This window comes from Centruroides sculpturatus, unplaced genomic scaffold (genome assembly GCF_000671375.1).
Source record: "Centruroides sculpturatus isolate CEXI.00-Female unplaced genomic scaffold, Cexi_2.0 scaffold27, whole genome shotgun sequence".
In the NCBI taxonomy this organism is placed as follows: domain Eukaryota; kingdom Metazoa; phylum Arthropoda; class Arachnida; order Scorpiones; family Buthidae; genus Centruroides; species Centruroides sculpturatus.
The window spans coordinates 225,207-248,088 of record NW_019384318.1 but is presented as its reverse complement, the minus strand read 5'-3'; the positions used below and the strand labels follow the sequence as shown (position 1 = coordinate 248,088).

The window sequence follows — 22,882 nt, the reverse complement described above, 5'->3', positions numbered from 1 at the left end:
GTTATATTGTATTAAATTAATTTTAGAATCTATTAAATGTAAGATGATGTTGCTCAGAAATGCTAAGAAGTAGGTAGAATCCTGAGAATCTGGTAAAAGTGAGGAAAGGACTTCAGATTCTCCTCCATTTCCTACCTGAATAAAAAAAGAAGAAAAAAATTGAATTAGAATTTCTTAAAATAAGAATAAATGAACTATCAAATACCGTGTAGTTAAGAAAAAGATATATATATTTCTTAAAATAAGAATAATTAAACTATCAAATACCGTGTAGTTAAGAAAAAGATATAGGCAATGCAACCAAAAAGCACACTTAAACAGACAATTAACACAAGATGAACCAAGATGAGCAATTATTTATTGTGATGTCACCCTGTCAATCTTTAATTAAGAACCAAAATTTAATAGAATTGATTCCCTTTATACACATGCTATTGTGTCAAATTTTGTTTCTTAAACTTTACTCATTCTGAGATTTTTTAATATTTCAGAACAGAATAAAGAAATTAAACAAATTAGATGCCAACATATGCGTGACGAATTTTTCTCTTTATTTGACATTTGTTTGTTTGAGATATCTCCAAACATACAGATTTGCAAAAAACTCTGAGGGTCAAATGTGACATGATTCAAATACTTTTTTTTATATACATAACAAGTTGGGAAAGTAAAAACGGAGTCAGTGGGTTTTTTTGATGACTCAGACAAGAACACCAAAATTCCACAACTCCGACTCCACAGCTCTGTTCAGAATAGAAAAGAGAAACTAGTTTTCTTCCTATATTTATACTGCAAGAGATAATGCAATCTGATGCTTATTCTAGCTTTCAGTGATCAGTGCTGATCTGCAGAGGGATCCTTTGTTCCAATACTTTGCAATAATCTAGCACATTGCAGATCATGTGATGATCTTGGGTTCACTCAGTTCTGCAGTGATATTTTCTGCAGCCATCCTTTTGTTGGCACAAATCATGGTTTTTACTCTTTTAATGGTATTCTCTCTAGTGACTGTTGTTGACCAGCCAGGTTACTGCTTGTCTGTGAGTCTCACAGCCATTACAGAAATGCTTGCATCATTGCTACATCATTTGCTTTGACATTATATCCAGTCCACTAGCCATTTTTGAATTTCAGTGTCTCTTGTACTGTATTAATTCTTGGACAACTGCTCTCATTTTATTCTTTGTCTATGTCTACAACAAATCTGTTTGCCTTCTTGTTTCTTAGTATACTGGGTGCATATGCTTTGTGTATTCACAATAACTTCCAACTACTGCCACTCATGTACAGTACAACATGTATCCTTACAGCAAAACACAGCACATGTCAAGAAGGTTGATGTCTTTACCAGTACATGATATTTTTTACCCTATAAGTATACAAATTCCAAAAATGTGGATACAGAAAACTAATTTTTATACCATCTTACATATTTTTCCATAATATCAAAAGATAGACATGTTAAAAGTCTAAATATGTACAGATTGGTTTATTATTTATAAAGAACTCAAAACTGACTTTTATTTTTTATTCTGTATCTAGGTTGGATCACATTTTGATTTAAAAGAGCAGGTATTTAGAAATTTTGGATCCATATTAGGACCATTTTCAGAACCTGGTGCAGTTCATAAATGGGGGCCTGGCCAGGCTTTCTCAGCAACATTTGTTTGGGTAGATTCAACAAATACTGTTGCTGGCTCTTATGAAGTAAAGATTGAAACAGGTGTACAGGTAATAAATTTGTAAAATATTTGCTTTATTTTTACTGAAAATTTTTATCAGAATAGTTTAGTTGTTTACAAATTTCATTATTAAATAAAGCCACTCCTCACTTAAGACAGAGTTCCGTTCCTATATCTAGATTGTTAAATGAGAAGCTTAATCATTTTTGTTTATTCTAGAAAAAGGATAAAGGAAACCCCAACTTTATAACTTTGTTTTACTTTGCATCTCTTACATATTACAGAATATAAAAATACACTCAGCAAAAATTATAAAAATGATGTACCAAAAAAATAAAGTTTATTCATAGAAAAAAGATATTTAGATTAATATTTAAGTTATTGAATCCTTTAAATGGGATGCACAATAAAGTACAAATTTATAAATTAAATATGTAGTCTTGGAGATTGCAGATGCATAGCATAGTTGAATCATGACTGACTATGGGCACTAGACTAAGATTAAAGGAGATTCCCTGCACTAGTGTTGGTCATACCAACTCATTAAACAGATAGGTCTTTAAATGAGGAGTGGCTGTACCGTAGTTGAAAAATTTATATTTAATTTAAAATGTTAAAATTTGAGAAATTTTAGTTAATTATTCTAGTTATTGTTTGATAAGATGCTATGGAATTATATTCATAGAATCTTGTTGACAAAATATTTTTGAGATTCTACATATCTCTATGTTAAAATTCTTAAATTTGTAAAAGTAATTTTAATGCTGAAGATTTAGATAGGTGTAAACTATCAGGCATTTTGGATAGATATCTAAAATTTGTCATAACTTACATATATTGTGAAAAATATTTTTACGATTAAGGTCCGGTGAGGTAATTGCATCTTTTTGTAATATTGTGAAGTCGTTGACCCGGTGGAGATTTGGGACTTAATTTAAAATCCCACTTCTTGGACGTCAGTGTGAGGTTTGCCGATTGGGGAGAAAGTATTTCAACAGTTGAGCAGTCAGCACTGTTGTGTGGGAGTGAAAAAAACTTACTGAGACAGGTTCTCCATCATATACCGTTTAATAAATATAAAAATTTTTCTTACAACAAATCCATAAAATGGCATAACACCTATCTAAAGTTGAGCAACAAGTTCGTAACACTAAAAGTTCAACTGTTCTGACAGTAGTTTTTCTTCCGGCGATGGAGGCGTGAAGACATCGACTCTGGGCTACACAACACTATTTGGACCAAGGTCTTCTATCTACAAGGTGGACTTTAGCGATCTTGATGACACGGGAGGGTGAAGACAAGTCCTCCGAATATCTGACAAGTTCTCGTGGGAGAATGTCCGGATGACAAGAATCCTGGAGAGGAGTACAGCAAACCAAAGGACAAGAACTATGAACCAAGAACGTCACACTTTTTTTTTGTGCAGTTTTTATAAGTTTTTTCTGGGTCCCAGATCGAACATTTCGATAGGTCGATGCCGATCTGCCCCCGCTCTCTAATTGGTCCCCCTCCTTGTTACGAATTGTAATGAGATCGGAGCCCAGATCGTGGGGTGAGTCAACTCTGACTGACAATTTGATTCCTATTGAAGATGTTCGATCTAAGTACTCAAATTCATCCATTGTTTTAACCTGAGTAGTTTGACTTAGAAATTTTTACAGATATGTCCTTATATGGACATAAAATATTCATTTTGCGTTTGACGGTTTCTTTTTACAATATTATAAGAATAATAATTATAATTATAAATTTTTTTTCATATGAAATTAAAACATTTTCTGTACACGAATTTCGACCCACTTCCAGAGCTTCACAATATCAACCAGTCAAAATTAAGCTGATACAATACTTAATTATATAAACGGCTTGCTGTATATTATATTACAATTGTAAATTTGTCTCTGTAATCCAAAAACACACTTTGGTAGACGTATCTTACAGCAATATCTGGTTAGCAAATTATCTTTTATTTTTCATTGGACTACAAATATATTTCGGGTTGGTACAATGTATTCCAACCCCTCTTCAGTGATTTTCCAATTTTGTAAATTATAAAAATTGTTTCTTTTTTATCTCAAATTATCTCAAAAGAAACAATTTTTATAATTTACAAAATTGGAAAATCACTGAAGAGGGGTTGGAATACATTGTACCAACCCGAAATATATTTGTAGTCCAATGAAAAATAAAAGATAATTTGCTAACCAGATATTGCTGTAAGATACGTCTACCAAAGTGTGTTTTTGGATTACAGAGACGAATTTACAATTGTAACTGATACAATACATTGATTTTATAGCTGAATACATTTGATAGTATTTAAGCTAGTTGCAACAGTGATTTGAAAAGTCTGAATAAGTTTGATCTTTTCTTCTGACATGGTGCATGTATTGTACAGTAATCTTTGTATTTAAAATCCAGTATTTTTGATTTTAAGATACAATGTTTAGATGAATAGTGTAGAATGATTTGTGCATCCACCTGCTTTTTCATGTCAGACTCAGAGTGTTGTAACTACACTTGAAACTTTGATCATTAGTGTAAATGAATCTATGCCAGTGAAGTTAATGCCTCCTACGTTGTGGCTCTACATATAGACACCTTGACTTGAGTCTGTGTGGAGCAGAAGAAAACACCATTAGCATTATTGTGATATTGTGAAGTTTTCAACAAACTCAAATGTCTGCAACCATGTTATGTTGAACAAGTTGTTGTCAACTTTGATAAACACAAGTAGAAGTTTATGTACCTTGTCAAGAAGAAATCTAGGTGAACACTTGTGTTTTCTGAGAGTCAGATGTGAAGGATTATGCAGACATTCCTCTCCAAGACATTATGAAGTCTCTTGGCAAAATATACCAGCTTAGAAGACATGGTTTTATTTTTTTGTTGCAACTTCAGATCTTATTATAACCTGGAGTAAGGTGTTCCAAAATATTCTTAGGCTATCTTTTCAAGGGAAAGTTACTCTCAGGCAATTCTGTCTTGTTTTGAAAAATCACTTTACATTTATTAGGAACTTAAATTATAATAAATAATGCTGATTTTATCATTGCTGTTTAGTGTGCAATAATTACATAATTTGCTACAACCATACTTGCTATGGAACATACTGAAGTCTGTTTACAAAATAAAGGTTACTGTCACAGCTTTGACCCACTTATCTTTGCATTTGCTTTTATTTGGATCTTCCTAGATGCACTTACCCCCATTAGTGTGGGTAATTAAACCCTCCTGTATTATTTTTTAAAAAATAATACTTGTGATATTCATGACCTGTTGCTATAGAACCAGGTAAGTTATTCCAGCAATTGTTTTTTGGAATCAGGTAATCTCTTCCTCACTGGCTGAATCTTTAAAATTCCAGAATTGAGGGTGCATTTACCAAGCCTGAACTTAACTAATTCTTTAAATTGATAATTTTTCATTTATGAATTTTAACATTTTGTTTAAAAAATTAGATCTTAATATAATAATTAAATAAATATCATTTTCTAAAACTTTAACCTTAATTCAGGTTCTCTATCATAAACCTATCTTTCGCCAACCACTTCGCCCTGGAATCTGGACATTGCAGCTGTTATATAATTGGGTAATAGTGGCAGAAGCACAATTTCTAGTAACACCTTTATCATATTATAATGGTCACAAAGTAGGCAGTGAACAAGCAAAATTTCTTCACAACGGGCCCGGACAACGATACGTCGATCACGATTTTTCCAGCGTAGAGATTCTTTTGGGTTACACCAATAAAAGTACCGTGTTGAGACAGGCATCTGCCAACTCTCGTCGATACGGCAAAGACTTGGAGGAATGGATTGATTCGTTGGTGGCACAATTTTGGACGGTACAGAACACGTGTTTTCTCGCACAGCCGCAACATCCGACGGGTGGAGCAGTGTGTCTTCGGCTGGACCTCGATCCCTGCCACATGACTACTTGGAGTTCAAGATCCCCGGATCCAAAGTCAGATATAAGGCCATCCGAACAGAAGAATAAAAGCGAGAAGAAAGTTAGCTGAATAGAGTAATAATAAAATTATCACATGTACAGTTTTTTAATCACAAATTGTTTATATAACTATACACATTTAAATATATTATTTACATATAATTATACATATTAAAAAATATTGACTTTTGTATATCATCTCGATGTGAATACACAATGAAATTTTCTCTTATACATAATTTGTAATGACACAGATAAGAAGTTTAATTTAGTTCTGTTTGTCTGATACTATTCATATCACTATAGTAGACAATCAAATATTTGAAATAATTCAAAATATATGTTCCTTTTGAAAATTTGTTGGTTTTATTGCAAATATAGTACTAAATTTATTATTATTATTATTATTATTAATGCAAATTATAATTTTGTTAATAGTTTATCAGAATTGATATTTCTTGTTGTTGATGGCACGTAACCCACAAGATTTGCTATTATTTTTTAGTGAAAGATTTAATTTTAAATATTTGCTATTCTCCAAATATAGTGTGCAGGTAAGTGGGATGCCTGCAAATAATTTGATTCTTATGTTTCAAACAATATTTTCACATTTAACTTTTTCAAGTTGAAAAAATTTAAGATTTTCAATTTTTGAAATAATTTTGTTTTATTCTAGTAAAAATACTATTTTAAAAAAGTACCGAATTTAATTATAATTTAGAAAATAGCTCATAATGCTTTTTAAAATGTGCCATGTTTATTATGAAAGTTTTCCTTTTTTATTATTTGGATAGAGGAATGTGCCATAGATTAGCCAAGAATAAACAAGCTATTAAAAGAAAAAAAAAAATACAAATATATCAGGGAATAATAAATTTGCGATCAGCGTTTTCATATTTTTCAAATAAGATACGAATAATTGGATATGACAATACAAATGTAAAAATGTAAATAATGCCATAATGTATGTAAAAAAAATTGTTGTATTTTTGTCTTACGTTTAAAGTTAGTTTTTAAATTAGATTATTAGAGAAAAACATTAAGGAAAATGTATTTAACTTAATAATTAAATTTATAAACAATGATTTATACGAAGAGGGGGGAAATGTTAAAATTTCAAACTGTTGAATCCAAGAATTGCTTTAAATATTAGAATAAAATATATTTATAAATAGAAACAGTTTTTTAATATTGCATAATATATAAAATTGAATATAAATTAGCTCAATGCTTTTGAATTTTGTGCGAATTGGAGTAACTTTCTTCTATAAAGAACAATTTATAGAAAATACTTTACATTCACTTAGCTTACAATCACTTGAAATGATTTATTTCGAGGTGTTTTTTCATTTTCATTTATTATTTCCATTTGCAATAATGTAAGCTGCTAATCTATCTAAAGATATAATTAATTGGATCATGTTTAGCTTGTTTCAAAAGTTTAATTTTTGATAAATTGACCTTTAAATAAATCAGTCACAAAACAAAATAAGAATGTAAATTTGAGGTACTGTATATTTGAAATTCTTCATTTTTATATTTTTAAATCTTATCTGCTAATTATTGAGATGAAATACAATAAATAAGATTTAAAGGAATTGAATAAACTGAATATTTTAAAATCATTTTCCACATTCCACTTGATCCATATTTGTGCCAATCTTTAGTTAATTGCTCCAACTGTTTTAGTAATTGAAAATTATTAGCAAATTCTTCATTTTTTGTCATGTTTTCAAAGATCTTTTATCTTTATTGTCATAGAGTTTAATGTGATTTGGATGGTTATGAGAACTGATTTGAAGCAACAAAGTTTTAAGTTTATTAGATATTGTTATAATTAATAAAACATTAACACTACTTTAACTTCTATGTTTATATATATATATATATTTAAATTAGAACAAAGTAGAGGTTGGATTTGTAATTAAAGAATGATTTCTGAATGTTTTCTGGGAGGTTTATTTAAGAAATCTTTTGATATTTATCATTTGTAAGGGCAGTTTTGCATATTTAAAAGTTAAAGTGCATTTAATTTTATTTCCTACTCAATCTTTAATTATGTTTTATTTGTATTTAATAATTATTTATTCAATAATAATATGTTTATATTCTCAGAAAGAATATTCAAATGTTTTAAGAATGGAAATGGGGTTAGATGGCCGGATCAGAATTTTTATTTTCTTGTTTCTGTACGGAGCAGTATCTTAAAATTAAACACATTGAAGAATAAAAATTTAAGAAAAGAATCTAGTCCGACATCTATTCATCTGCTTAACAATATTTTTTCACTGTATTGGTGAGCATATCCATTTATTATTATTCAAATATTGCTTTCTTATATTTATCAGTTAACATATTTATCATATCTTTTTTCTTACAAGTATTTTCAATTAGATCTGTGTTAGTAATTTTCATCTCTCTTTCAAAGATTCTTTTGTTATAGTGATAAATTCTAAGAAAGATAATGAAAAACCGTGAATTAAAATGTGAAATTAATATGACAACCTTATTTTTCCAGCAGGTACAGGTTTCTTACTGTGTACAGTTACTCTCCATGTATTTACTATGTGGAATTATGTCCTAAGAACGTAATAGTCTTGTGACACACCACAAATAAGGAACCTGGGCCCAAACTTGGGCAGTGAATTGGCATGAAAACATTTGTCATTCAATTAAATATTTTGTGCTGGAAGAATAAGGTGGCCTTATTAATTAGTGTTAAAAAAAACACTAACTTCAGGTATCACAAATTTCTCTAAGTTGAATTCATTTATATGCTACTTAAAGAAATTTGCAGTACCTAAAGGAAGTTTTCTCATAATCTTTCTTAGACATTTTTCATCTCGGTATTGCCGAATTTTCTTTATTAACAATATGCTTTGTAATTATTTATTGTTAATAGTTTAAAAGTATATTTTTTTAATGTATAAGAATGATATCCAAAGCAATTATACAGTTAGAAAGTATAATTTTGTTTGTTAAATACCATATTTACTCAGTCAAATTTCGTTAAGAAAAATTTAATTTTCGAAATGTTTTTTTAGCCAGCAGAATGTGAAATTAACTTTCCTACTTTAATTGCATCATTAAATTTGAACGAACAGATTTGTATTTAATTTTCGCTAGAATTATGGCAGAATGATGCTATAACACAATAAAAAAAATGACAATAAGGCCAAAATATTTTGAACAAATCTCTGTTTCTCTTCCTGTATTTCCCAATTAAATATCATTTTAAGATTCTGTTAAAGCAGCGCTTCGATTATAAGAATCGACGTGGTGTAAGCTCTCATTATGAGAGTTTAATTTCAATTTTTAAAAATAAAATTTTGTAATCTGTAAACTCCGCACATCACTTCTCGTTAGGTTAAGTGTTCTAAATACTGTTTCTGATGCATAATCCACTACAAACACGCAATAAACTTTGTGTATCACACACTAAGTTAAATATCCCCGAATAATCCGAACAATTTTTTTCTACATGTGACTCGATTTAATAATGATACGTAATTGTAATTAATTAAATTTGCTTTCTAAGTATGTATTTGTCTGTGTACATATAATTACATGTGGAGAAAATTTGGTGGGAGTTAATAATCCCGGAAAAATTTGCTCAAAACGTATGCATCCGATTTAAATCGCTTTAAGTCTCCTTTATCTCATCACTCTGTAACGCTTTTTTCCTCCAGAACGTTAATAAAACATTTGTACAATGTTAAGGTATTATAGATTCACCTTCCAGAGATTGTGTTTAATTAAGAAAAATGGAATTTTATTATTGTTTCGGATTATTTTCTAAGATGTTTATATACATATATAACAATATGTGGTTTGTTTCCGAAAACGATGCGTATAGAATTTTCCATGTAAATATTGTACGTACGAGAAATTGTGATGTATCAAATATGGTCACAAAATGTAAGAAGTTTTTACATAAATAATGATTTAAAAAACAAAAAGAAAGAAGAGAGAATTAATTTTACAGAACTGCGTGCACGTTTCTATAAATAAAAGTGCCTTTTCTGTAATGGCATCGTTTTACTTTCCACGCTGTGTAACATAGAAACTTTTCGCAAACAATACAGAAAACATTTCGAATGTATTGCAATAAAAGAAAAATTTACAAAAAAAAATTTCGCCTGTTTTTGTTTCTATATCAGTTCAATTTTCAGCTTGTTTACCATTCTCTTGGCGTGAAGATAGGCCTCTTCCTCCTCCTGGCTAGGCTCGTATCTTCTCTTTTTCCCCTCCTCTACGCATAAACCAGATTGGTAAACGTTCAAGAATCTTTCCGCCTCTTCTAGAAAAATTCTAGAATTTTGGTCCTGTCGGAATTTTTTCCTGGTAACCAATTTAACTGAAAACGTTTCCCGAAATTTAATTCCTTATCGAAAATTAATCATTAAATTAGAAAACAAAATACCAATCTTATGGAGGAGGAAACAAACGAAAAATACACCAGCAATTACGGCCATTCCGGTTAACGTGTAGTTAAAGAAGTTGGATTGTCGGAATCGATCCATCGTGGTGGCATTTCGTTGTAGTTCGAAAAACTAGAAATCCAAGACCGGAAATGTATTGTTACAACATTGACTTACTTAAATGTTTAAAAGCGGAAGTGTGACAAACCTTTTCTAGAATATCCTTGGAATCGGGTTTGTCGGGTACCACCACAATGGGAGTCGCGTGACTTTGGTAATACTCCTTGGCCCATTCTTCGTACATCTGGTACTCCGGAGACCATTCCACCGATCTTTTACTTCTTACGTTTAAAAGTTTGTCATTATCTGAAAGTATCGCGGGCGAGATTGTCATCTTTAGACTTAATTTTTAAAGTAAATCTTAGCCCGACGGAGCTACTAGCGGGTTCGATCCCGGATAATTAGTTGGCCACGTGGAATTTTCCGGGTTTTCTTCGCGTTAGTGGCACCTAAATAGAAACCAGTTTCCGGTCGTGGATTCGCGCTCGATCAACGTTCTTTAGGTTGTAACACTTAAATAAGGGCCAGTTTTCCGTAAAAGGCCCTCCCGGGGCATCCCCCTCGACGGATAACCCACGCGTGGCATTAACGTATACAAATACGTAAACTTTACCATTCGTAAAATTGGAATGAAAAACTTTCTTGTAATACGATACCCATTTAGGATGACATTCTGTAAATATAAAGGTAAAATTTATTTATTTATTTAATAAATTTAATTATAATTAGGTTAAAACATCAAGAAAATTAATAAAATAAACAATTATTGCCCTATTTAAACGCGAGAGGACTGGTGTTCATGATGATCAAACATGATCATCACGAGCTTCAATTAATGCAAAATGAATTAACTTCTCCATTTTACAAAATAAATGTATTTAAAATAACCTGGAAAAATGCAAATAAACGCCATTAAAGTCCGTAACATGATTGCTAAACGCGATAAACTAAGTTGGCAACAATGTAATTGTTTATTATTCGAACAATTTTCGAATTGTTACGTCGTAATAATTAATGAAATTTAATTATTTTCACGTTCCTACGGCGTTAATGAATTCGAAATTTAACTAATTTATGGAATGTTTGCATATTTTGCATTTGTTTATAAATTCTGCTGATGCCAGATTTGGATAAATTTAGTCGGAAAAGAAAAGAAAAAATTTAATGTTTTATTTCAGAATTTAAAAAAAAAANCTATTAACAATCAATAATCGATGCTTGCGTATCCTTCGTGCCTAACACTAGCAGGAGCAAACACTTGTAGCGCGGAATTTACATATAGATGTATCGTTAGTTAAACAAATACGTATATTCTATTCTCTAATAATACTAATTTTGATGGTCAAAATCATGTTGTATGCAGTATAAGTGACGTATGTATAAATTTTAAATGTAACCAGTTTCCTTCTCCTTATCTAGAGATGCTTTCAAAGTGAAACTTTTGCATTAGATAAAATGAATTGATAGATAATATATTTTCGCCACCAGATGGAGACATCGATTTGGAAAATGATATTTTTTCCCCCGTCCTACTAACGATTCCTACTGAAATATTACTGTGTAATAATAAATGCATGATGGAGGAATAACGCATTTACAATTTAAACTAAAAGATTTTACTCACGTAACGTAAAATCATCAGATAAATATTTTCCTGTTTACACAGAACGGAATTTAATTTTCGCTTATTATTACAGTATTTATTTTTATATTTAATGAGTATCGCCGCTACATAGAGGGAAGGAAAAGGGGGAGTGGCAGAGAGAGACTTTTCATCTTTATAAATTATAGATTCTATATTTTGTTTTAATGTAATTTAATTATATTAAATAGCTTTTCTCTCCCCTTAATTTTCTATTTTTAAATTAAATTGTTTCCGATTTTAACGAAAATAAATTTAAATTCGAAATTAAAAACACAAAAATAAATTCATAATTGAATGTTTAAATGTGGAAAATGCTTTTTAAGTCAAGAAAAGTATAAAATTATCTAATTTTAAAATTAATATAATTTTTTTTTGCTATTTTTAAATTTGTTTAGCGTAAAATTACCCAATTAACTTAAACTTTTTTCGTATTTTTAACGCCGCCATATTGATTTTATTCTTTATTTACGCGAGAATTTATAGTTTTTTTTACGCCATATTTTATTTTGAATTTTATATTTATAGAATATTTCTCTAAAAATTTGTTAATATTTAGGTAAATTATGTTACCTTTTAAAGTTATCGAGTGAAAGGATGATGAAGATGAGGATGAGGATGCTTTCGCTTTCCTTAAACTACTATTTATATTTTATATTAAAGAAAATTGCAGTTTTTTTTTTAAATTAAGAAATGAAGATAAAGATTAGGTTTGATGATAAACTAAAATCTGATGATAAATCATATTATTTTTTAAAATATCCAAATGAAAGGATGAAGCTTTCATTCATTTCTTGACCTAATTTTTATGATTCTAAGTAAAGGAAAGCTAGTAGTTTTTAGTAAAGAAATGATGATAAATACTAAACTCTAATAGTANGCTTATTATTACAGTATTTATTTTTATATTTAATGAGTATCGCCGCTACATAGAGGGAAGGAAAAGGGGGAGTGGCAGAGAGAGACTTTTCATCTTTATAAATTATAGATTCTATATTTTGTTTTAATGTAATTTAATTATATTAAATAGCTTTTCTCTCCCCTTAATTTTCTATTTTTAAATTAAATTGTTTCCGATTTTAACGAAAATAAATTTAAATTCGAAATTAAAAACACAAAAATAAATTCATAATTGAATGTTTAAATGTGGAAAATGCTTTTTAAGTCAAGAAAAGTATAAAATTATCTAATTTTAAAATTAATATAATTTTTTTTTGCTATTTTTAAATTTGTTTAGCGTAAAATTACCCAATTAACTTAAACTTTTTTCGTATTTTTAACGCCGCCATATTGATTTTATTCTTTATTTACGCGAGAATTTATAGTTTTTTTTACGCCATATTTTATTTTGAATTTTATATTTATAGAATATTTCTCTAAAAATTTGTTAATATTTAGGTAAATTATGTTACCTTTTAAAGTTATCGAGTGAAAGGATGATGAAGATGAGGATGAGGATGCTTTCGCTTTCCTTAAACTACTATTTATATTTTATATTAAAGAAAATTGCAGTTTTTTTTTTAAATTAAGAAATGAAGATAAAGATTAGGTTTGATGATAAACTAAAATCTGATGATAAATCATATTATTTTTTAAAATATCCAAATGAAAGGATGAAGCTTTCATTCATTTCTTGACCTAATTTTTATGATTCTAAGTAAAGGAAAGCTAGTAGTTTTTAGTAAAGAAATGATGATAAATACTAAACTCTAATAGTAAATTGATGATGATAAGTTCTTATAATAGTCGAATTTTTAATTAAAGAAAAACTTTAGAACGAATCCAAAGCATCATCTTTTCACTTGACTATTATAAGAACTTATCATCATCAATTTACTATCAGATTTTAGTCTTTATTATCATTTATTTAATTAATTAAATGAATTAATTAAAGATTAAAGAATTACTCAATAATTAATGATGCTAAAGATTAAATTTTGATGATGAACTAAAAGTTTGATGCTAAATTCGTGACAATAATTTGTGTTAATTTAAAAATAATGGAATAATGATGATATTTTCACATCCCTTCTTAACCCACTTTTATGATTTTTCATTTACAAAAGTGCTGTTTGTTTAATAAATAAAGATGATAAAGGTTAAATTTTGATGATGATAATCAGTTTAAGTTATGTAATTTAAAAAAATAATCGAATAAAAGGATGATGATGACGATGCTTTCACTTTCCCTCAAACCATTTTTAAAATACTTTTCATATATGAATGGGGAAAAGTACTGTTTTTTTAATGAATAGATGATGATGATAAAGACTAAATTTTAATAAGTTATTTTAAAGATGATAAAGATCGATGATGCTTCCACTTCTCTTCTTAAAAGTACTTTCTATATCTTGTAATGAAGAAAAATGATGTATTTTTGATAAAGGGAATGATGATAAGTTGTTCTAAAGATGATTAAAGGTCGATAATGCTTCTTAAAACTATTTTCTACGTCTTGTAATAAAGGAAAATAATGTATTTTCGTTGAAGAAATGATGATAAAGACTAAATTTTGATAATAAACTTTATTGATAAAGGACATGACAAGAATTTTAATACTTTTTTTTACAGAAAATTTATCATAAGTTTGATACAAAGAGAAAAGAACAGCTATTGATAAATCCTTTCAAACGAAGGGCAGTGCGAAGACCAATTCCAAGTGGGTCTATAGAAGGCAAAAAATATTTTGTTTTTTATTTGTTTGCATGGTTTTGTGTACATTCGTGATGAGGACACTTGGTGAAGTGACGAAAAAATGTAAAGTTTACTCATTATTTATTTACTTATCTTATATTTATTTATCATCCTTTCCGAGTGCTGGCCAAGAAGCGCATTTAATTATATCTAAAAATTTACTATTCTAAAGAATAAATTAAAGCCAAGTATAAGATTTAATGGTTGAAAAATACTAAAGTAAATTATCCAACTGCATAGCATCATAAATATTATGAAATTAATGGCTGTTGGAAGCGAAAGATCCTTGTCGTTTCTAGACCAGATAACGAAGAAACGTGTGGAAAAATTCACAAATTTTCCTTTTTATTTTTTTTTTTTAGACCTTCTACACCTGGTAATTGGGCTTATAAACAGCGATCCGATCTTAAAAAGTATATGTAAATCACAGAATACAGTCAAACATAGATGCATATATAGTTTATAGAAGCCAATCAATAATTTTGTAAACGTACTCCAGCTAAGTTATAATACGTTTTGTATATACATATAAGTATCTTTATATATATTTTAATCGTACAAAAACGATTTATTTCAATAAAAATTTGTCTGCATAGTCCTGATATAGAACGTATGCTCTAAAATAGAGCGAAACAAAAGCGAATTTCTTTTTACTGTACACTGCATTTAAGAAACCTTTCACATTTAGCACCTTGAACACATACGAGGAAGATATCTTCTTGTTTAATTATTTGGCTTTATAATGCTTTAAATTAAACATTTTTAAATGCTTAATACTGTATAATAAGTGTAAATCTCCATAGTATAATCTGCAATTAGAATATATTTTCAAAGAAAAAATTAATAATAATAATAATAGTGTTTTAAGAGACGATTCGAAGCTTCTCCATCTTTTTTTCTTCCCTATTTAAATTGCTTTAGAGAGTTTCTTAAGTACTTCTTTGCACGATAGAAGGTTATTTTATATTATTATCTACTTTTTCTTTGTTTTCAGATAGATCTTTTTCCTTTCAGACGAAGTTTTTTTCATTTATTATTATTATTTTTTTAAACATGAAACTCGTCGTGTGTCGTTAATGTGCGTAATGTAATGTATTTTGTCTGTCCTGTCACGAAATTTGTTCGCATATGTCGAGATAATGTTTATACTGCTTCAGCACTAAATAAAAAAATTGGAGAAAATAAAGAAAAGGAGAGAGAGAGAGAGAGAGAGATAAAAGTACAAAAAGTTCCCTTTGCTTGGAACAAAATCCCTTTGCAAAGATTTATGAGGTGAAGGCACTGAAGCACTTTCTAATATATATATATATACACATGTAATATATATATATATATTTGTATTTTTTGATGCTGAATTATGATTTTACAAATGCTCATGTTAATAATAAATTAATAACATCTCAAATGAGATTATTAAATATTCGATACATAATTATAGAAAGACATATTAAAGAAGGCTTCTTGTCAATCACAAAAATCCGATTATTTTGTACATTTATCGATTCAACTTGATGTATTTTTTTTTCTTATAAATTTAAATTATTATTTATGATTTTTTTTCTCTTCAATGTATATATATATATATATATATTGTCATAAAAATCTTTCGAGTTAAGTTCAGTAACGTTCTTTTAAGTTATCAGTTATGAGTACTTGCATCTCAGGCACTGTGTTTTTGACCGTTGGAGAATTATTTGCCACAATCGATTCTCTATCCCCCTCTTCCACATCGGATAAAGGTAGAGTTTGAACCATAACAACCGGTGGATCCGTGTTTTCTATTAGCACAGGTGAAAGGTATGAAGGTGAGACCGTAGATGATCCTTCTTGCTGACGTTTCCTGTCGTCACGTCCCTCTCTTGGAGAATTACCACAAAATATTTTGATGAGGCACAGTAAACTTCCAAGCCCAATGAATAACAAACCGACTGATTGAAATGCGGAAGCGTTTGTTCCTACTCCAATAAATACTAAAATAAGTCCAGAACCCATCAGAACAGTCCCTCCGTACACTAAAATACGTAAATTCTTTTTATCACGTCTAAAAAACTCACGAGTTCGTGATCCGTACGATGCTTGAGCTCCCGTGCTGCTAATTGTGCTGAGGCTACCTTGCCTTCCCCCCTTGGTTCCTGCCCTTTGAGATTTACTCTTCTTCCTCTCCCTCCTCACTGCAACTGCTGGCATTGCAGAGATCATATCGAATCTGAAAAGATTTAGTAAAAATAAAATAATATAACTGAATAAAACATAGAAAAAATAAATTGAATTTTAATCTTAATTCCATAAATAATTCATTCTATTAAATATTTTTTTTTTTTGGACGTAGATTTATATCTTTAAAGAAAAAAAAATAGAAAGTTGTTTATGTATAGAGAAGCCAATATTTATACTAGATTTAACATTGATTGAAGTAGTTGCTAATATGTTTAAATTCAATAAATTCGTTTAAAAATAGATTTAGAAAAGCGTTTTTGTTTATATTTTAATTTATAATGGAAACAAAGTTTCATTAATTTATAACGAATTCTACATTTTCCCATTGGACGTGACGATAACTTAGATAAACAGATAAGAAGTTTGAGCCTTAAAATTTCATTTTAGGTGATTAATTACTCTTTCCTCGCTTAGGTGTTAACATGATAATCCTACAGGTAATCAATTTAATATATTAAAAGGGAACCAGAATAAATTTAATCATTAAAAAATTGCGCCGACATCAAAATTGACCTTGAAACTATTCCAAAATTCAAACCCTATTTTATCTGTAACTTGCCAAAAATTCGTAAAGAAGAATCGATAAACAACTCAAGACGTGACCGAGTTTTGATAATATTTGAGTTAAAAAAAAGGAGACAATAACAATAGAAACGATCAGATAAGTTGATATCCTCTTATCTCGAGAGAGAAGTGAAATGAATAAAAAAAGGAGAGATATATTTGCTACATAAGCATTTTTTAAAATACTTTTATTATTAATAATTATCAAAACTTCCTACGGAAGTTATAAAGTATTTATTATACTCACTTTTTAATTAAAGTATATTGAAAATTTATTTTAATTTCTCTACGAGGGAGGGGGAAAAATTATTGAGAAAAATCGCGAGTTCCCCTGTAAATGTCACTTTTCCTCATAGCCAGCGAGCCGAGCAGTGAAGACGAACACAACCACTTGGGAATAATAAGACGACGTTTTAGTCGCGGCACATTTATGAAAATTGCAGGATGCACTCTGAAATTCGAAACTATTCGGATAATTTACTGTAAATGATATTCCATAAATAATTTTTATTATATATTTATTTTTATTTCTATTTTTTTAAAACTAAACTCCATCCAGGAGTTAGAAAAATTATTCAGAAATTACAAGCCAATCGATACGTTTTTCTCCTTCTCTTCGTTAATTTATATTTTAGTAAATTTATTAAATGAAAATAATACTAAAACTTTTGACGTTCTTTCTTATTCTACTTATACATTTTATTATCTTTAACGATAATTAGTAATAAATGAGCAAAACATAAGTTTCTGTTTAGTTTATATTCATTCTCTGTCAAGATAAAAATTAATGGATTGTTGTTAATTAAGTTTTACCTAATGTAGATGTTATCGTTTTAAATTATTTAATTTTATTCTTATTTTATTTCTCAATCGAAATTTAATTGACAAATGACAAATTGAAAGTCTCTTAAACGTAATTTCAACCATCTGCTACCATTAATGATGTTATTTAGAAATCATCTCGTATCCATAAACATTCTGATAGAACTATTAAAGCTAATATTATTTATAAAAAAGGGAATTAAAAATCAATCATTTCTTTAAAAGAATATATAAGAATAATTCAAATATATATATATATATATATATTCTTTAAGTTAATAGTCGATTCTAGAAAGCAGAAATAGTCTCAGCAAGAATTCGACTGAGATGCTCAGTAGGAAATTAATCCTCTATTAACTTCTCCATACTATTTCTGGTGTGCTTTCAGAGTTTGTTAAACAGTCTTCCCGACTTCCTGCATTATTACCTGACATTAAGCAGTTAGAAACTGACTTTATAATGATTTAATCTTTATAATTAAATGCTTTAATTGTAATTATTTTTTTTAAATCATCATTTAGCAAAGGCAGAAATTACTTATCATCATCATCATCTCCTAGTAATTTTTAAATAGATAATTTTAAGATTTTTAAGTTAAAATTCGTTTCAAACTTATACTTTAAATGTTTAATAATATACTCGGATCGATCAGAAAATAATTTAAAAAAAATAATAATACAGTAAAAGTTTGTATGTTTAACGTCTTACATGAGTAAACACGTATACGAAGCATGTATACATGATTAAATTTTTTTTTTATATACGCCTATATTTGAAGTTTAAACAATAAAAAAGAATTATTTTTTATAGGGTAAATATAATTATTTTTAAAATATTTATAATAACGTCAATAATAAATCGTAAAATGTGAGTAATGTTTCTTATATCTACGAACATTATATAGCATCTAATAGTAATATTTTCGCTTACATGATCCTTTTTTTATAGCCTCACTATATAAAATTACAGTATTTAAATCCTTACATCACACCATTCTACCTCTACATTTTACTATATACACATCTTTTGATGAACTTATCAACGTAGATATTTTAGAAAAATACGTCATTTATGAGTAAAATATTCGAATAATTTGATAAAAACATGCTTTTTTTAAGCATTAACAACACTAAATAACAATTCCCTTCGGAAAAATAGTCAAAAAAAATATCAGAAATCTTAACATTCAACAAAAATACATCAGAATATTATAAAAAAATTAATATTTTATTATCTATTTTCTTTAATTATTAATAAAGGTATTAAGTCATGTATGTATATATATATATATATTCTAAAAGCCCCTTTAACTATTTATCATTACTCTATCAAGATTTTCTAACGTCTCTCGCGTGTGATGTTACACAAGAGAGTCATAGAAACATTTTGTTTTACAGGAAATACTCTTCGTGTCATCCACTAAGTACGTTTTTTTTTTATTTGATTTTTTACAAAATTTTCGTTTATTATTAATATTTTTAAGCACGTTAAAAGTCGAACATAAAACTGCAACACCTGTTAACAATCAATAATCGATGCTTGCGTATCCTTCGTGCCTAACACTAGCAGGAGCAAACACTTGTAGCGCGGAATTTACATATAGATGTATCGTTAGTTAAACAAATACGTATATTCTATTCTCTAATAATACTAATTTTGATGGTCAAAATCATGTTGTATGCAGTATAAGTGACGTATGTATAAATTTTAAATGTAACCAGTTTCCTTCTCCTTATCTAGAGATGCTTTCAAAGTGAAACTTTTGCATTAGATAAAATGAATTGATAGATAATATATATATATTTTTTGAATACTTAAGCATTAAATATGTAAAGTTAAGTGCTTTTTTACGATATTAAAAAACTTTTCTATCTAGAAAATTCTTCATTAAACGCTAACTAAGTTAACATCTCCTTCTCCTTCTTCTTCTTCTCTCTCTCTCTCTTCCTCTTTCTGTCTGCTTAATTTTCGCTTCTATCGCATCACGTCACGATACTACGTCAAGTCACGCTATTTATTAGCAAATATACGTGCCAGACTGAGAGAAAAATGTTCTACATTTACCTTATCCCTTAAAGGTTATAGCGCTTTTATATTGACTTTCTAGTGCGCATTATAGTAGATAAAAGGGAGAAAATCCGTTTTTCTAATCGTCTTTCGTGTGTAAAACACCTTTTCTCTGTTAAAATATAAAGGAAGGAAGCTTATAGATCGATTAAGTACAATCACTGGCCTATGGGCCGGTTATTATTCAAGATTTCGACCTATTTATCTATCGAAGAAAGGAGACACTTTCAGCGCTCCTATTCGCATCAACCAGCGTGTTTAATTAATAAAAGCGCGGATATATCGGTCCGTAGAGGTATAAATTTGGTATTTTTATGAATAAATCGACGAAATTTTGGCAATTTTATTATATTTTTTCATCCAGAAAGCCACGTAACTCGATTGAAACAAACACTTTCTGTAATGGAAACACGTTAGCCATGTTACCGCATTATCTGTTTTCATTCAATCTACCAGCAGATACAATGTTTATACACTGATTTAACCTAATTTTTTTCCATATAAACAACGAATTTATTTCATTCTCATCAAGAAAATGGCATCCTCTTCATATATTTATCTTTATGTTTGTTAATAATAATTTCCATAAAATCGATCGGATTAGAACGTAAAAAAATATTTAAAAAAATACGCATTTAAGCCCCGAAAACTTCTCACAAATTTAAATTTAATTAATTAATTTACTTCTATGGCTCTTAAATATATTTTTCGGGGCGAATTTCGGTGTTTTCTGGTGTGTTTTCGCTCGCTCGAAAGAGTTTTTTTGGGGGGAAATCGAAGGAAATTAACGAGGAAAGGGGGATTTTCAATTGGAAAAACGTATCGGCGAGGGGATGCGTTTGAAAAACATTTAAATAAATAAATAAATGATTGATAAACATTAATATAAATATATTTATCTAACGTTACGTTAACTTATGCGCTTGTTTTTTACTTTATTATACGCGCCTACGCGTTAATTATAGAGAAAATTAACGCTTACCTGTTACGTTATTGATGTTTGCACATGATTCAAGTAGTCTTTCTCGCAGCTTCTCTCTCCCTTTCTCTCTCCCAATTCGTCTCTCTGTCATTTATCCTTCTCTCCCCTTTCCCGTTTTGGTACCGATCCCGTTACCTTAGTTACCGAATCACCTTGTGACATTTTCCTAGTTACGCCCTCTGCTGGGACCATTTTATAACTTTATAAAAATATATTATTATTATTTTTTTTTGTTTTTAATTTTAAATGTTGTTTTTTTTTAAATTAATTCCATTTTGTTTAATTAAGTAATTAATTTATAATGAAAAATATTAATTAAGTTTGTAAGATTTTTAAAAGTTTTTTTTTTTTTTAATATTTAAATTAAAGTTTATTGTTTAGTTAAATTTTATTATAATTTATTTATATGTGTGTTATATATTTAAAAGATTGTAAAATAGTCTATTATTTAATTTTTTTTAATGAAAATAATATTTTAAAAGTTTTTCTTAAATGAAAAAAAAATAATATATTAGAGTCGCCATCTGTTGAGATCGTTTGAAATTAATTTCTTTTGCTGACGATTATACATAGATGGCGCTATTATAAATTTTCCTTTCGCGACGAACAGAAGATAAATATAAATAATATTTTTTTTTAAATTAAAAATAAATAAATCAAATTAAAAACGTTTAATTTTATATATTCAAATGAAATATTAAATTAATGCAATGTGGAATTATCAAAACGAAAAGCCGCCAGTGGGCGTGATCGGTAATTTCAAAAACGATTTTGATTAACTTGTAAGATGTTAAGAACGAAATTATTTATACAGTAAATAAAAAAAAAATACAATAAAAATTAAAAAAAGTTTATGCTAATTATTAATTAGCATCTTTGTTGTACAATCACGTCGCGTCGCTTCGTGGCGCGTCAAATTCCGAATTGTTAATATCGCAGCGTAAAATAGTAATCTTTTACTCTGTGTTTTAGTATTGTGTCGCAACGTGTCATTGTCTTTTCCAGTTTTTAATGGATAGTTGTGTGTTGAGCATTCGAATAGCGGCCATTTAAATTTACAATAGAGAGTATCGCGTCGCATCGCTTCGCAGCGCATCCGATTCCGAATTGTTAGTATCGCAGCGTAAAATACTAACCACAAGAGTTGTATCACCTCGCGTTGCATCGGGTCCTTGCATTTTCCAATTCTTAATGAATAGTATTGTTTCGCATCGAGTCGCGGCCGTTCAGTTTACAGTAGAGAGTATCGCGTTTCATCGCGTCGCATTTATATCCTTGTTTTTCCAATTAAATATACATTTAAATAAATGAAAGTCTGTATTTTTGCTGTTTAATCGAGTCGCGTTACGTTTCATATCGATTGGTTTAAAATTAACAAATTAATTGTTAGTTTTTTTAGTGAATTTCTTGTAACTGTTCTTATTAAACTCCTCTCAAATTAGTTGCGAAACTTTCCCGGCCAAAATTTAAAGTTGAGTGCGGCGCCATCTGTTACGAGATTTTATTTTAAAAACTTTTTATATTATTAATTATTACAAAATGGCAAAAATTTTTGATATACAGGTTGAGGTTTTATACGATCCCCATTCGAGATACGACACGTAACCCCCCTCTATCTCCCCACTCCTTCGACCTTTAACCTCCAAAATTTAGTAGCATCAATTTCACTAATACTCAAACTTCCCTGAAAACTTTCAGGAATTTTGGATAAAAGGCACGGGGGTTATTAAGCTTCAAAGTGAGTGAAGAAAATTGTTTTCCCCCCACATACACAGAAATA

The 22,882-nt window shown here is 28.9% G+C and overlaps 3 protein-coding genes across 5 annotated transcripts in view; 1 reads left to right on the top strand and 2 right to left on the bottom strand.

Moving 5' to 3' along the window:
* The window catches only part of LOC111624290 (xylosyltransferase 2-like), a 52,055-nt gene extending 45,514 nt beyond the window's left edge, over positions 1-6,541 (top strand). For both annotated transcript variants that reach the window (XM_023367112.1, XM_023367104.1), the window contains 2 exons: positions 1,543-1,731; positions 5,200-6,541. In XM_023367112.1, the coding sequence (XP_023222880.1) occupies positions 1,543-1,731; positions 5,200-5,703 (693 nt within the window). In that variant the 3' untranslated portion in view covers positions 5,704-6,541. The remainder of the gene's footprint in view (positions 1-1,542; positions 1,732-5,199) is intronic.
* A 3,089-nt stretch (positions 6,542-9,630) lies between these two features.
* On the bottom strand, positions 9,631-11,231 carry LOC111624306. Its single transcript, XM_023367123.1, has 5 exons — positions 11,003-11,231; positions 10,728-10,787; positions 10,263-10,420; positions 10,057-10,186; positions 9,631-9,990 (listed from the first exon to the last, which is right to left on the bottom strand). Exons 1-5 carry the CDS (start codon positions 11,040-11,042, stop codon positions 9,785-9,787), a joined length of 594 nt encoding a protein of 197 aa, XP_023222891.1. The 5' UTR covers positions 11,043-11,231; the 3' UTR covers positions 9,631-9,784.
* Positions 11,232-14,303: 3,072 nt separating this feature from the next.
* Positions 14,304-21,232, bottom strand: LOC111624042. Of its 2 annotated transcripts, XM_023366823.1 has the most exons (3): positions 21,103-21,232; positions 16,505-16,656; positions 14,304-16,405 (listed from the first exon to the last, which is right to left on the bottom strand). In XM_023366823.1, exons 2-3 carry the CDS (start codon positions 16,647-16,649, stop codon positions 16,068-16,070), a joined length of 483 nt encoding a protein of 160 aa, XP_023222591.1. In that variant the 5' UTR covers positions 16,650-16,656; positions 21,103-21,232; the 3' UTR covers positions 14,304-16,067. The 2 variants fall into 2 exon arrangements, with proteins under 2 accessions (XP_023222591.1, XP_023222582.1); XM_023366814.1 differs by having other exon boundaries at positions 14,304-16,656.
* Positions 21,233-22,882: the final 1,650 nt, after the last annotated feature.